Source organism: Hippoglossus stenolepis, chromosome 6, assembly GCF_022539355.2.
Source record: "Hippoglossus stenolepis isolate QCI-W04-F060 chromosome 6, HSTE1.2, whole genome shotgun sequence".
Taxonomy (NCBI): Eukaryota; Metazoa; Chordata; class Actinopteri; order Pleuronectiformes; family Pleuronectidae; genus Hippoglossus; species Hippoglossus stenolepis.
Window position 1 is genome coordinate 6,772,208 of NC_061488.1, and position 12,788 is coordinate 6,784,995.

General features: G+C 43.6%; 1 protein-coding gene across 10 annotated transcripts in view; it reads left to right on the top strand.

The window, feature by feature from the left end:
- LOC118110559 (ankyrin repeat and SAM domain-containing protein 1A) overlaps positions 1-11,229 on the top strand; it is a 63,575-nt gene extending 52,346 nt beyond the window's left edge. For 4 of the 10 annotated variants that reach the window (XM_035158432.2, XM_035158436.2, XM_035158435.2 and 1 more), the window contains 11 exons: positions 3,319-3,417; positions 3,758-3,904; positions 4,199-4,306; positions 4,457-4,627; positions 4,723-4,860; positions 4,955-5,026; positions 5,145-5,231; positions 5,642-5,779; positions 7,011-7,193; positions 7,470-7,568; positions 8,448-11,229. In XM_035158432.2, coding sequence (XP_035014323.1) covers positions 3,319-3,417; positions 3,758-3,904; positions 4,199-4,306; positions 4,457-4,627; positions 4,723-4,860; positions 4,955-5,026; positions 5,145-5,231; positions 5,642-5,779; positions 7,011-7,193; positions 7,470-7,568; positions 8,448-8,564 — 1,359 coding nt within the window. In that variant the 3' untranslated portion in view covers positions 8,565-11,229. The remainder of the gene's footprint in view (positions 1-3,318; positions 3,418-3,757; positions 3,905-4,198; positions 4,307-4,456; positions 4,628-4,722; positions 4,861-4,954; positions 5,027-5,144; positions 5,232-5,641; positions 5,780-7,010; positions 7,194-7,469; positions 7,569-8,447) is intronic. The other 6 variants (XM_035158437.2, XM_035158440.2, XM_035158433.2 and 3 more) reach the window with 5 other exon arrangements.
- The last annotated feature ends 1,559 nt before the right edge of the window (positions 11,230-12,788 follow it).

A 12,788-nucleotide genomic window follows, 5' to 3' on the forward strand; every position in this document is an offset into this window, starting at 1 on the left:
CATCAGAACACATGATATCTCCATTCAGCAGAATCCTCCACCTCCTGTTTTCTGCCTCAACGCTGCTGGAACGAGTCGATGCCAATGAAGCCTGCAGACAAATTGGAAACTCAGTAATGGCCTCGTGCATTAGAAGCCCAAAGATTTGGGATGATTAATAGATTTGTTTCTGTTGTGCTGATGGTGGTGATATACTTTTCATCCATTTAGCTATTTAAAAAAACTGTTCTGCAGGGTATGGATCAAATACATCATTTGTTTTTTATCGTCTTTGGCCGTTCTGTCACAGGTATATTTTTACAGGCCCTTGTGTTTTGATGACAGCCTGTTAAGGACGACAAACTGTGACTTTTAGTGCGGCTGTTATGTCCTTCAGACGGTCAGAGTGAGGGATCCATGCCCCCGAGCCCCTGGCCTGGATTCAGAGTGCCTTTTAAACCAGGGGGCCAGTGTGGCTGTTCCTCTGGATACACCGAGAAGAGAGCAGCCGCATTTTAATGAGAGCACAGGGCGAGGCGGAGAGCAGAGATGGATGGGCCACACAAGCAAAGGCATAGAACCACCGAGGTTACACCACTCTAATGTATTGTGTTCACCCGTGTTGTGCTGATGTCAGCGGTTGTGCATCCTCACTTTTTCAACCTGTTGAGTCTTGTGTCTCTCGCCAATGAAATATTTATGTTTTTGTTTAACTTTCAAAGACGAGATGATCCCTTTAAAATGACTTTCACATTTAAAGTCTGTGCGTTCAGTCGGCTTTTGTTCAGGCAGCGAAACGTGGATTATTCTATTATTAATGAATCTGCCCAATATCTTTTCAGTTGTTTAATGAATTTTTCATTGTGCTTTCCCAAAGTCCAAGGTGACATTTTAGGTGAAGCTCAGGTTTCTATATAAGACGAAGACGAGCAGCAAATCCTCATGTTAAAGGGTCTGAAATCAGTCAAAATATGACCGAAATTTAACAAGTTATTACACTATTAGTTTAATCTATGTGACAATTTAATTCATTTTTTTGATTATACAATAAATGACAAAAAAAATCCAACTCTTTAAAATGCTTGTTTTCTCTGACCAATGGTCCAATAGTTAATAGTTAAAAGATATTTAAGAAGAAAATGCAGATAAATGCATCAAACAGTTAAGTAGTTACTGTTAGGGTTAGGGTTAGGGATTTGTTAGAGAATCGACTTTTTATGCACTAATAAAACATCCAAACCCACACAGCCTTATTTACAACAGACATTTTATTCTGAAAACATAAGTGGCTCTTCTAACAACAATCATTTTTGACAAGTTGTGATATCTGCTGTCTCAAATGTCAGTAAATCTCAATAAACAGTGAAACTTTAGGAGCAACAAAATAAACTAGAACGGCACTCGGGAGAGTTCAAACTTCCGCCAAGGCTCAACAGTCTCCTTAAATTCAATCCAGCTGCACAAAAGTCAGTTCGGTATCAGATCCAGAAACAGGCTTGATCGTTTTTTTTATCAAGATCCATCAATTATTCTCTGGGAAGTCTGGGAAAGTGACAAAAGAATAAAAAAATAAAAAAATTTCTTGATCCACATCTGCACCCAAATGTAATGCTTTCTGTCCTCACCCATACAATACATATACATAACCTATGATATATCTGCATTGAAACACGTCTACTTAACCACAGAGTAGAAGACCACACACACACACACACGCACACTTTTATCAGTTAATCTCCAGTGGGACAATAATGCAATGATCCATGTGCACTGTGAAAGCACAATTATCCATCCAGCTCCCCAAATAGATTCAATCCTCAGGTGGAGAGGCAGCGATCAGCGCGGCGCCGCTCAGAGATAACGGGCTTTAAGTTGTCAGTTTAGTGCGAAGGGTTAGAGAGAGAGAGAGAGAGAGAGAGAGAGAGGCTGCGTCACGATGTCAAATCTGAGCTCAAACGCCATAGTTCCGAACGACACTTTGCCCAGATGGTGCAGACGCTCTTTGCTTCATCCCGTCTTTCTGTCCGTCTCAAGATTCCCACAGGTTTTATAATGCAAGCTGCTAATCGCCCTCGTATTAGACACTTACACATTGCAACGCCGAATGAATGTAAAACTGAATGTCGGCGGATTACTCAGCAAAAAATTATAATTATCATTGTGATTCCACAGGCAGCATCACTCTGCGGTTTTCCCCTCATACAGACAGACCCGCTCCTCCCTTCTCCTCATCCGTCGTCTATATCGACTGCTCCTGCATGAAGAGCAGGTCGTCAGCTTTGACCTACAGACGCTTCCTCCTCTGTCCCGACGCTGCTGTGCGTGCGTGTGTGTGTGTGCGTGTGTGTGTGTGTGCGTGTGCGTGCGTGCGTGCGTGTGTGAGCACCATAGGATTCACTTGAGATTCGTATTGAGGGGTCAGCTGCATGGGGCCGTCACATTTCGTTCCTGAGGGCAGCAGCTCCCATGTCGCATCATGATACTTTGACAGATGAGATTTGGTTGCTGACGCCTCGTGTGGAGCTAACACACCCCCCCACCCCCTTATTCACCCGTTATCTGAGCCGGGACGCTTTGTAATCATTTATTTTTATCTCGACTGAGCTGGGCTAACAGGAATCTGCTAATACATTACTTTAATTGTAGAAATACTCTCCCTTCACATGTCGGGGGGGGGGGTTTGACTTGTCTCCTTGCAGCCTGAAGATACAGTCAGATATCGAAGCACTCGTTTCCAACCCATCCATCACATGTCGCTGACCACTCTGCAGCCCTGACATTGATTTATCGCTCCATTCTCCATTATCCAATCGCCTGCCACATGGTCTCAGAGGTGGTACTCTGTGTAACCAAAGATGAGTTTGGCTATAATTCAAACACACATCCCTGTGGGCCCCCCCCACACGCTTACGTCTCATTTAAGGGGTTATCGACATGGCCCCCGGTCCTTCAGTCACTGGGCTGGACTCCAGGAAGGAGTTTTAACATCTCACTCTGGAATAATTTACCTTTTTTCTGCCATGGCAGCGTTTGCTCATGATCAATATTTACCCTTCAGCGTGGGCTCTTCTCATGGATGATTTGTCTAACCTTGTGTGTTTTAGATTTTCACAGATGATTTCAGGGTAACGCACATTCAGACAAACCTGATCATATAAAGTGACTTGATTTCTTTTACAGTGTTGTACATTGTTTGGCAGGTCGGATCGTGTTTTTCCCAGAATTCCCTGAATGATTTCTGCTCTCATGCACGTGCTTCAGACGTCTTTCACAGGCACCAGTATTCAAGTTCATTCACATTTCCTTAAACTGCGCCATTGTCTGTATTTTGTTCTGCAGGGTAGTAATGTCATGGAGGACCAGGACCTGAGAGAGATCGGGATCCAGGACCCAAGTCACAGAAAGAAGATCCTGCACGCAGCACGTTCACTACCTAAGGTGACAAATCACCTGATTATTACTCCAGTATTAATAATCTAATAACACAATAACATATATTATCGGCGATGGGAACAATTCTTCTGCCAGTACTTTTACTTTAAGTACAGTATCTTCATGTGGTTACAGTTTTGTACTTTAACTCAAGTAGATAAATCTGTTTCAAAACAAATACAAAACTCGTAAAGGGCTATTTCTAGTACGTCTACCACTGTATTAGTTTAACTTAAACCTATAATCTGTTTCTTTTGGCAGGAAAACTGGTAAAATTACAGCAGATACAGATGTACAGCCTGTGTCATGAACCCCTTTAAGTTTCCTTGACCGTTCTCTCCTGCAGGTGAAAGCTCTGGGCTGTGATGGCAGCAGCTCCCTGTCCTCCTGGCTGGACAATCTGGGACTGCAAGAGTACTTACACAACTTCCTGACCAGCGGCTACCGCACTCTGGACTGTGTGAAGAACCTGTGGGAACTCGAGATTGTCAACGTGAGTCCCAGTGACATAGATGGACTGTGATTAGTATCAGAGGATGAAATAAGTTTACGGAATAAAGAAAAGTTTGACAGTGAAACCAGAGGAGACTCAAACTTTGATTTTAGATTTTAGTGCTTCAGCTGGTCACAGGTTTAAAACTATACTTTAGTCAGAGCTCTTACAAGTTAGGACATTTTGGGTCGAGCTTAAGGTTAAAAGCTCTTAATAGGAGTATCCTTGTTATGTCTCCACCTTTCTAGCACCAGCTCCTCATGTGTCGCTCCATATTTTCCTCTTTTCCCTCAGGTGCTGAAGGTCTCCCTCCTGGGTCACAGGAAACGCATCATTGCTTCGTTAGCAGAGAGACCGTACGAGGAGCCTCCGGTCAAACCTCCTCGCTTGTCTCAGATCAGGGTGAGAACCTAGAGACTTGATGGTTTTCCCTTCGGTCTGACTCAGCTCTGTTGGTTTCACTCACTGATTTATCCGGCAAAGCAAAGTTGTTGTTAAAAGCTAAAGTACAATCACTGTTTTATTCAACTAACTATGTCTGACTCTCTCCAGTTACAAGACCTGCCTGGATCCCACACCTCGTCCCCCCTCAGTCAGATGGATTCCTATGCAGGTCGATCCATGGACCCTCTGCTGCCTTTAGTAGAGCCAGGGAGGAAAAAAGTGCCAAATAACGACTACGACGTGACCCAAAGACATCACAGTGAACGACACAGAACTCATGTATGTTGAGTTTTATCTGTATCTTCAGCAGTGCATAACGTCCAGGACATCCATGTGATCCAGTGATTGTACAACACTTTCATTGATAATTCCAGGAACGGTACGAGGAGCGGCATCGGGAGCCTCGTCTGACCCTGCGTCCTCCAAGTCTGGCTGCGCCTTACGCCCCCGTCCAGAACTGGCATCACTCACCGGAGAAGCTCATCTTCGAATGCTGTGCTTACGAAGCCAGTGTAAATTTACGCCTTTCTCTTTCCTCAATGATCCAGTTTCCACTTAACACACACAGCAACCCTGAGTTTTCTTCTCTGCTTTCCCCCTGTTCAGTACCTGGGTTCCATGCTCATTAAGGAGCTGCGGGGTACCGAGTCCACGCAGGATGCTTGCGCCAAAATGCGGGTATGCTATAATCTGCTATTCCATTCTCGGTGAACAAAAGCGTGACGTTGTGCGTATGAATGAACGATAAATCACTGTGTTCTCCTTTCTGATCTGCTCTGTTTTTGTTGTCCCCCAGAGGTCGACGGAACAAATGAGGAAGGTCCCGACCATCCTCCTCTCCATCACCTACAAGGGTGTGAAGTTCATCGATGCAGCCAATAAGGTTCATTGCTGCACGTCATGCTCGAACTGAAGTTAACTTTTAAACCCTCAATATCTTCAGTGTTCCACATAGTTTTAAACTCAGTATTTTAGTATTATTTTGTGAAAGCCTTACACTCGGACATCACGCTGTTTCCTCTCTGATGAAAGTCTCTTCATATTGACATTTATTTGACATTAATTTTAAAAAAGGAAGCTCAGCCGTCTTTTCATTTTTATGTCTGCACTCTCCTCCGATGGCTGTGAAACACATTTTATGCCTCAGTGTCTCCTGTCACCTCATATTTTCACAATTCGTTCAGACTCGTGTCCTTAGATTTGTGTGTGAAAAAGCTTGATTTTCTTTTTGTGTTTTGTATTGAGTGTCATTTTCAGTCCGTTGCTGATTCACACCTTCTCTTCTCGGTGCAGAACATCATTGCAGAGCACGAGATCCGGAATATTTCCTGCGCAGCCCAGGACCCAGAGGACTTGTGTACGTTTGCTTACATCACCAAGGACCTGCAGACCAGCCACCACTACTGCCACGTGTTCAGCACAGTAGACGTGGTAAGGATCGCTGCCCCGCCCCCTTTTGTTCTGCTGAAAGACACACTGGAAAACACATTGTGCGGTTTTCAGACGCGAAGGCCAGATATTGCCTGGAAAATTAGATCCAGACTTTTTTCCAGAGTTTGCCTTTCACACATGAAGAACGCAGCAGGAAATTGACGGGGTCAGACATGTGCACAACATCAGGAAAGACAACAGGGGTCGGCCCTTATCGCCCAAAACTCTCAAATCCTCAAATCTCGTTGTCTTTCCCAGTTGACATCTTCATCTGTGTTTGCCTCCTCTTTTTCATCCTGAGAGGATTTGTAATCTTCAAGTTTTGCGTCCATCACTTGTAAGAAAAATCATCAACACGCTCACTGTGAATTTCCCGAAAAATCCGGTGACAAGCAACTGTCACAACATTTGTGTCACATACGTCCCCTTTGGAAAATGTCTGTAGTTCAGTGCATGTCTGACAGAAGCCAGATTAAAAAATGAAAGTAACTTCTTGGATGTGCTCAAAAAACTTTCCTCGCTGGCACATTTGAATTCCGCCAGCGTCGTTTCCTGTCCTTACTCGGAGCAGATGTGACGGGCTTCACAATCGACACTCTTATCTCCAGACTTATCTCTTTAAGGTGTCACGCTTCAGCAGCGGTTGATTGCCTCCCTTGTAGACATGGTGCGACTCCTGGCCATGATAACTAGCCGTCCATTACCTACTCTGTCCCCCCACACTCTGTGTGAGACAGACGACTCAGACATGTTTGTGTCACATTCTTGATTAAAGAAGATGACACATTTCCTCATTGTGGGACTATAGAACATAATTTTATCTTATTTTCAAGTGATGTTGAAATGTTCCCTCCGTATAATTGTTTTTTTAAATTCCTGAGCCGTGTAGAGTGATGTTTAAATCATCTGTCTTTAGTACTTGTTCCTATTTGGAAGCTGACAGGAAATAGCAGGAGAATACAGCAGCGGATTTAACTTGAAGATGCAGCAGATGTATCTACTGAGAGAAGCTGTTTGCTGCTGCACGATACTCCTGAGATTAACTGCCACTTCTCCGTCTTAGTTCTGAAGTGTTGGGGAAAATAAACTTTGCTCTCAGATCTTTGCTGTCTCGCTGCAAGCTGAGCACAGTGTTGTGGTCCTGGAGGAAAATAAAACTGACTTTGAGGCTTGAAATCCAGGACATTTTCAAGCTCTTCCTTTTTCTCTCTTTTTTTTTTTTTCTGCATAGAACTTGACCTATGAGATTATACTGACCCTGGGTCAGGCGTTCGAGGTGGCCTATCAGCTGGCTCTGCAGGCCCAGAGGACCAAACAGCACCACAACCTCCCGGCGGGACCTGGTTCTGAGATCACAGAGATCATGTCCAGCCGACCGGTTCCCAAACCACGAGGCAGCGTGCGGAAGTCAGGGGTGAGTTGGACATCGGACATATTGTCCATACAGGATTTACACACTTTCCAGAACCATCATGCTGAAGCGTACACACACACCTGTGAGCTTCCCAGTACAACCACACTCGAACCAGACTCCTCCTGTCTCATGCTTGCTGCTCATATCTGTGTCATTTTCTCTGTCTCTACTTCTGTTTCTTTTGTTCTTCCTCTTTCCCTTCTTCTTCCTCTTCTTCTCTCCCTCGCTCTCTCTCCGACTCTCCTCTCTCCTCCTGGCGGTGTTTATCTCTCCCAGGACTCTCCTCCTGTCGACAGTCGTTGCTGTTACTGTTACACCTGCACCACCCACCGTCCCTCCTGCCCACTGCTGCACTCTTCCATCCCCGCTGCTCAGGTGCTGCCTCCTCATCCTGTCACGGCTTCATCCTCTCATGCTTATTCTGCTTTTATTTCTTTATCTTCATGCTCACTTCCCAGAAAATGTCACACGGCCTTGTGTCCAATTTTTTCTTAGTGACATTTTTTTGCTTTTATTTATCTAAATATATATATAAACAAGTTGTATTATGTGTACTGATAAATGTTTTGTATGTCAGGTTTAACTTGGGCGCCCTCTAGTGACAGTTTGGAGAAGTACTCCTGGTGTAGAGAGAGTGTTACTCTGTCACAAAATTTGTGTTATTATTACATAACTGACTTTTTTGCAACAGTACAGGAAACAGTACTTCTATAAAATCCCATTATTAAAAGTTAAAAAATGTAAAGTAAGTTTAATTAAGTTAAATGAGTTTGAAAGTATTTTCTTGATCTTGAAAACACCAGTAGACAAATGGTCCTTTAAATCAAATTCAACTTGTCGTGGTATAAAATTTGAACATTGACAAGAACAGAGCTGCTGATGAGGTGATAGAAGTAAACCTTTGGATGTGGATGTAACTTTTATTATAGTTCAAAAGACAAAGAAGGCAAAGGTCAAACTAGGTTTTAAATGACAAACATTTCAAACCATAAAATATATGCAATTACCTAGAAGGGCTGGTTGGCCACTTTATCATCATATTGTGTTTATTGAGATCAGATACATATACCGGGCAGGCAGACAGACATATATTATTATAAGTTTATTGTATATCTGTTTATTCACCAGGAGGAATTAAAGTTGTTTGTAGAAACTTGTATTTATCACTTCCTTCTGCTTATAAACTACATTATACCAGGTTATTAACTATTTGAGAGGTTATATGTATCTTATAAATGCTGCTTGTCTTCACAGGGGGACATTGTGGACCAGGAGGGAGACGCTCAGTCCCAGGGCAGCGCCACGTGGCTCGTGGACCCCAAGGAATCCAAGCGCACTATCAGCACCAAGTATGAGACCACCATATTCTGAGTGGACCCCTCTTCCTCCCGACCTCTCAACCTGGGCCTGGTCTCACCCCTCTTCCTTCCACCCCCTCCTTCTGTGTGCCTTTCACTCTGCCTCCCCCTCTCTCTCTCTGGGCTGGATCCCCCGCCCTCCCCGTCTCCCCTCGGCCGTCACGCGTGTCCTGCTTTAACAACAACACACTACTAGTGCAACCCCTCCACCTAATCAACCCTCCTCTCGCTGGTCTCACTCTCCAGTTTTCTGCCACTCAGCTTCACTCTTATACTCCTTCTGTTTGCCTGCTTCCTGAACTTCCTCCCCCGCCCCCCCCTTCCCAGTCCACATCCTGGTATTAACTCTCGGTGATGATCTCTTCTTGGTGCTTTTCCTGCTCTGTTAGGCGACGGCCACTCTGAGGCTTGTCACTCTGATCTATCGACTCCTGACCGGTGCTGGGAATATCTTGATTTACTTCACCCGAGAGTGACCCCCCCGCAGGCAGCACACATCCTCATACCTGGATGGACGTGTTTTCCAGAGGGAACCGAGAAACTGCTCCTGTAATTCTGTGCATCTGTTGGAATTTGCAGACTGTTTCTGAAGCAGTGGGGGGTGCAGGTTGTGGTGGTTGTGTAGAGGGTCTGCTCGAAGCCAAAGGAGGATGAGATCGTAGCACTGTGATAACGTCCTTTAGGAGCTTTTAAAGTTATCATTTTTTTGGGGGGGGGTTCTCCTGGGGTACAAAACAGGGCACAGAGGCTGATATGGGACCCGCATGTAATAAGGCCCATGATGCTCCAGAAAATAGACAGCCCCATCTGTCATGGGACCGGCATGCCCTCCTTTCTCTTTCAATCAGAGGAGCAGGATTCAAACCTGCTGCTTCTTCTTCTGGACTGAACTAACTTTAAACTAAGCACTTTTACCAAATCCCCAAAAAGTGTGTGAGAATAAGTGCATCTTCCTCTCGTCTGTTTTTGTTTCCTCTTCTTTTCACAACAAATGCCTTCTGTGTCTTCACCGTGTAAATATTTCACTGGCGACAGTGAAGGGAGTAAATGATTAGAACTTGGGGACAATCCCTCACCATCATGTTGTGTGTGTCCATTTGTTCAGTTGTTACTTTTACTTTGTTTTAACTTCCCTGTTTTGTGTGTGTGTGTGTGTCTCTGTGTGTCTGTGTGTGTCCCTTCCCCATAGCTGAACACTGTGGCCACTCCCAGCCAGTAAGAAAGAGCCCTGTTTGCGTGGTGGGTTTGTTTTCTCGTTGGGAAAGTGACCCACTAACCACGCAGCAGATCACATCGCCAGTCGGATGGTTCCCGCCACAGTAACGCACGGGCCCGGAGACTCTCTCAACACTGCACGCACACATCACCTCACACACACACACACACACACACACACACACACACACACACACACACACACACACACACACACACACACACACACACACACACACACACACACACACACACACACACACACACACACACACACACACACACACACACACACACACACACACACACACACACACGCCTCCATTTAGCTTCCTGCTCGTCAGGGGATGTTCCTGCAGGTTTCAATGCCCAACCTGTCATTAAAGTGGAAGCGGCTGATTTCTCTGTGTTGTTGTTCTGATACAAAGGGACAAGCTCACTCCCTCCCGGATGATCTGTCCCTTATCCAAACACTGGAGCGTCTCTCGACGACCACGAGCTTCTCATCCACAACATGCGTATATAACTGTGATAAACGGGAGGAACTCTCGAACCAAACTCAGAAAGGGCAGAGGAAGCGACACTACAAACACTGTTTCACGGTGATGTAACAGGGGGGGTGGCTTTTTTATGATTTGAAAGTTGTCTCTCTTCTTGTTTTTGTATGTTTTAATTGTTTTATAGGACAATGACGTGTCCTAATGCAGGAACTGGATCAGGCGTGGTTCTCTCTCTCTCCCTCCCTGCGTCTTTGTTAATCTAGACAAGATTTTTCACCAAACCTGCCACACAGGCTGGTACGTTTTTTAGTTTGTAGCCTCAGAACAGAACAATAGGGCAAGTCTCTCCTAACTAACTCCCCAGTGCGCTGACTGTTAATGGTACTTTTTCTTTTTTTTGTCGGCTCATGTGTATATGGGTTGGTAGTCAGGTCGTTTTTTGGTTTAACTGTTGTATATGTGGTACCTTGTCAGGCCAGTTCGTTAACTTTATGGTACGCTGTGTTCGACTCGCTGGTGTTGGCACCTTCGGCCATCGGCCTGGTCCCATTCTGCTTTGCACATCGCTGAGGATCAGGAGATAGAGATATTTCTGGGACTAGTCTGATGACAACAATGATGAGAATGATATTGTACATGAATCTAGCAGTCTGTATTTTGATACTTGAATGATTTTTGCTTTTATAGATATCTATATATATATATATATATATATGTATATGTATGTATGTATGTATGTAATTTTTGACGTTTGTCAAAAGAGAGAAAAGGACTATGTCTTATAAAGTTAAACATATCGTGAATAAATACCCTGTGATAAAAAAATAAAGGTTAAATAAACTATGACTCAGAAGAGGGACCTCACTTCAGAAAAAAAAAAGATTGTACATAATCTTGGGCTTCCAGTCTTTTTTATGAATATTTTTCATAATTGTTCAACTAATAAATGGCTCAATTAGAAAAGTTGTCCCTGTTGTCTCTTTGTCTCTTTGTCTCTTTGTCTTGTCACTGATCTTGTTTACTACAACAATGGAACAGATCCTGACGACCTACAGTTGCACTACAGGTATCGCAGCCAACGCGGCGCTGGTGTTTTGATGCCTTCAGAGCGTCGGAGGGTAAACAAGGTCGGTGCCAGGAGGAACTATTTGCTCTCTGCCCTCCACGTTCATTTCAGAACCATTTCTCTGCTGGAGGATGGACAGCAGCTTCTCAGAGCCCAGTGCAGGTGTTAACACGCACATAAACCGACTGTAAAACCTCATCATGGCTTCTCCTGTCAGTCCAAACGTCAAGACTCTGCAGCAGGTACAAGCTGCAGTGACGGCATAACTCAAACAGAGCAAACCTGTTTCTACAGTTCAACTCTTTGCATTGGAGTTCATGTTACAAGGGCAATAAGCACAATTAAATAAAAACAATTGGCCAAATGTTTGCATGTGAAGACCTTTAATACTCCTGCTCTTAAATATAAAAGACTGTGTTGAAACCTCTGTGTCGGGAATTTAAAAAGTCTTTCAGATGTCAACTCCTTGTTGTGCATTGGCGGTAATTTACTTCCTTGTCAGGAAGGGAAGTAAATCAACAAGAGAAAATAACCACGGCTGTAATTTGAATGCCAGATTCTGTGAAGTATGGCAGCAGTAATGACTCATCCATCTGTCACAGGCAAATCCCAGCTGACACTGGGCGAGAGGCGGGTGACACCTGCAACAGGTCTTTGTGTATTTGTGTCATACAGAGACAAGAACTCGTTTACCTTCAAGAGAATTCTCCAGTTTAGAATTTTATATGAAAAGATGATAAAATCGTGTTTATTATTTATGACCAGCTCATATCAACACATATGCATTATATTTTCTTTCTAATGCGTCATTCTAGTAAACTTTAAAACATAAAGCACATAGTTAAGAAAATAGTCCATAATTATATGTTGTATTATTCATCTGATTCTCAGTATTTGTCCGTTCTTTTGATCATTAATAAAATCATAGAATTAATATCATACAATGTTATTTTCTTGCTTCAGGCCACAGAAAATGACGCAGGTAAAGTAAGATTAGATCGGATCACATGATGTTTTCTGAATATGAATTTTCCCATATGCAAACTTTCATAGATGAGCAACAGACGTCACAGATGTAAGACGCTGTTCCTGGACACATCAGCTTGTTGCAGACTGACTGTGAGATTCACATTCACTAACTGACTGAAGCTTCCCAGCGTCCAGCCTGTATTCAATGGAAATAATGTGCTATTTGTTTTTAGGAAACACAATAACAAACAACACAATAGTATGGTTCCAACTCCTAGTGAGATAATTTAGCCCTCTTTTTAATACTTTATAAGTTGTTATTCAGGGTACAAACCATTTATAAGAATTATACCATTAATACAATTGGATGAATTGCACTAAAGTTTGCTTTCCCACAGGTTGAAATGTAAAAACCTTGTGTTCCTTGGACATCTTGTACCCTCATTAAACCAGAATGTAATTTAGGTCAATTCTTTGTTTTATTACT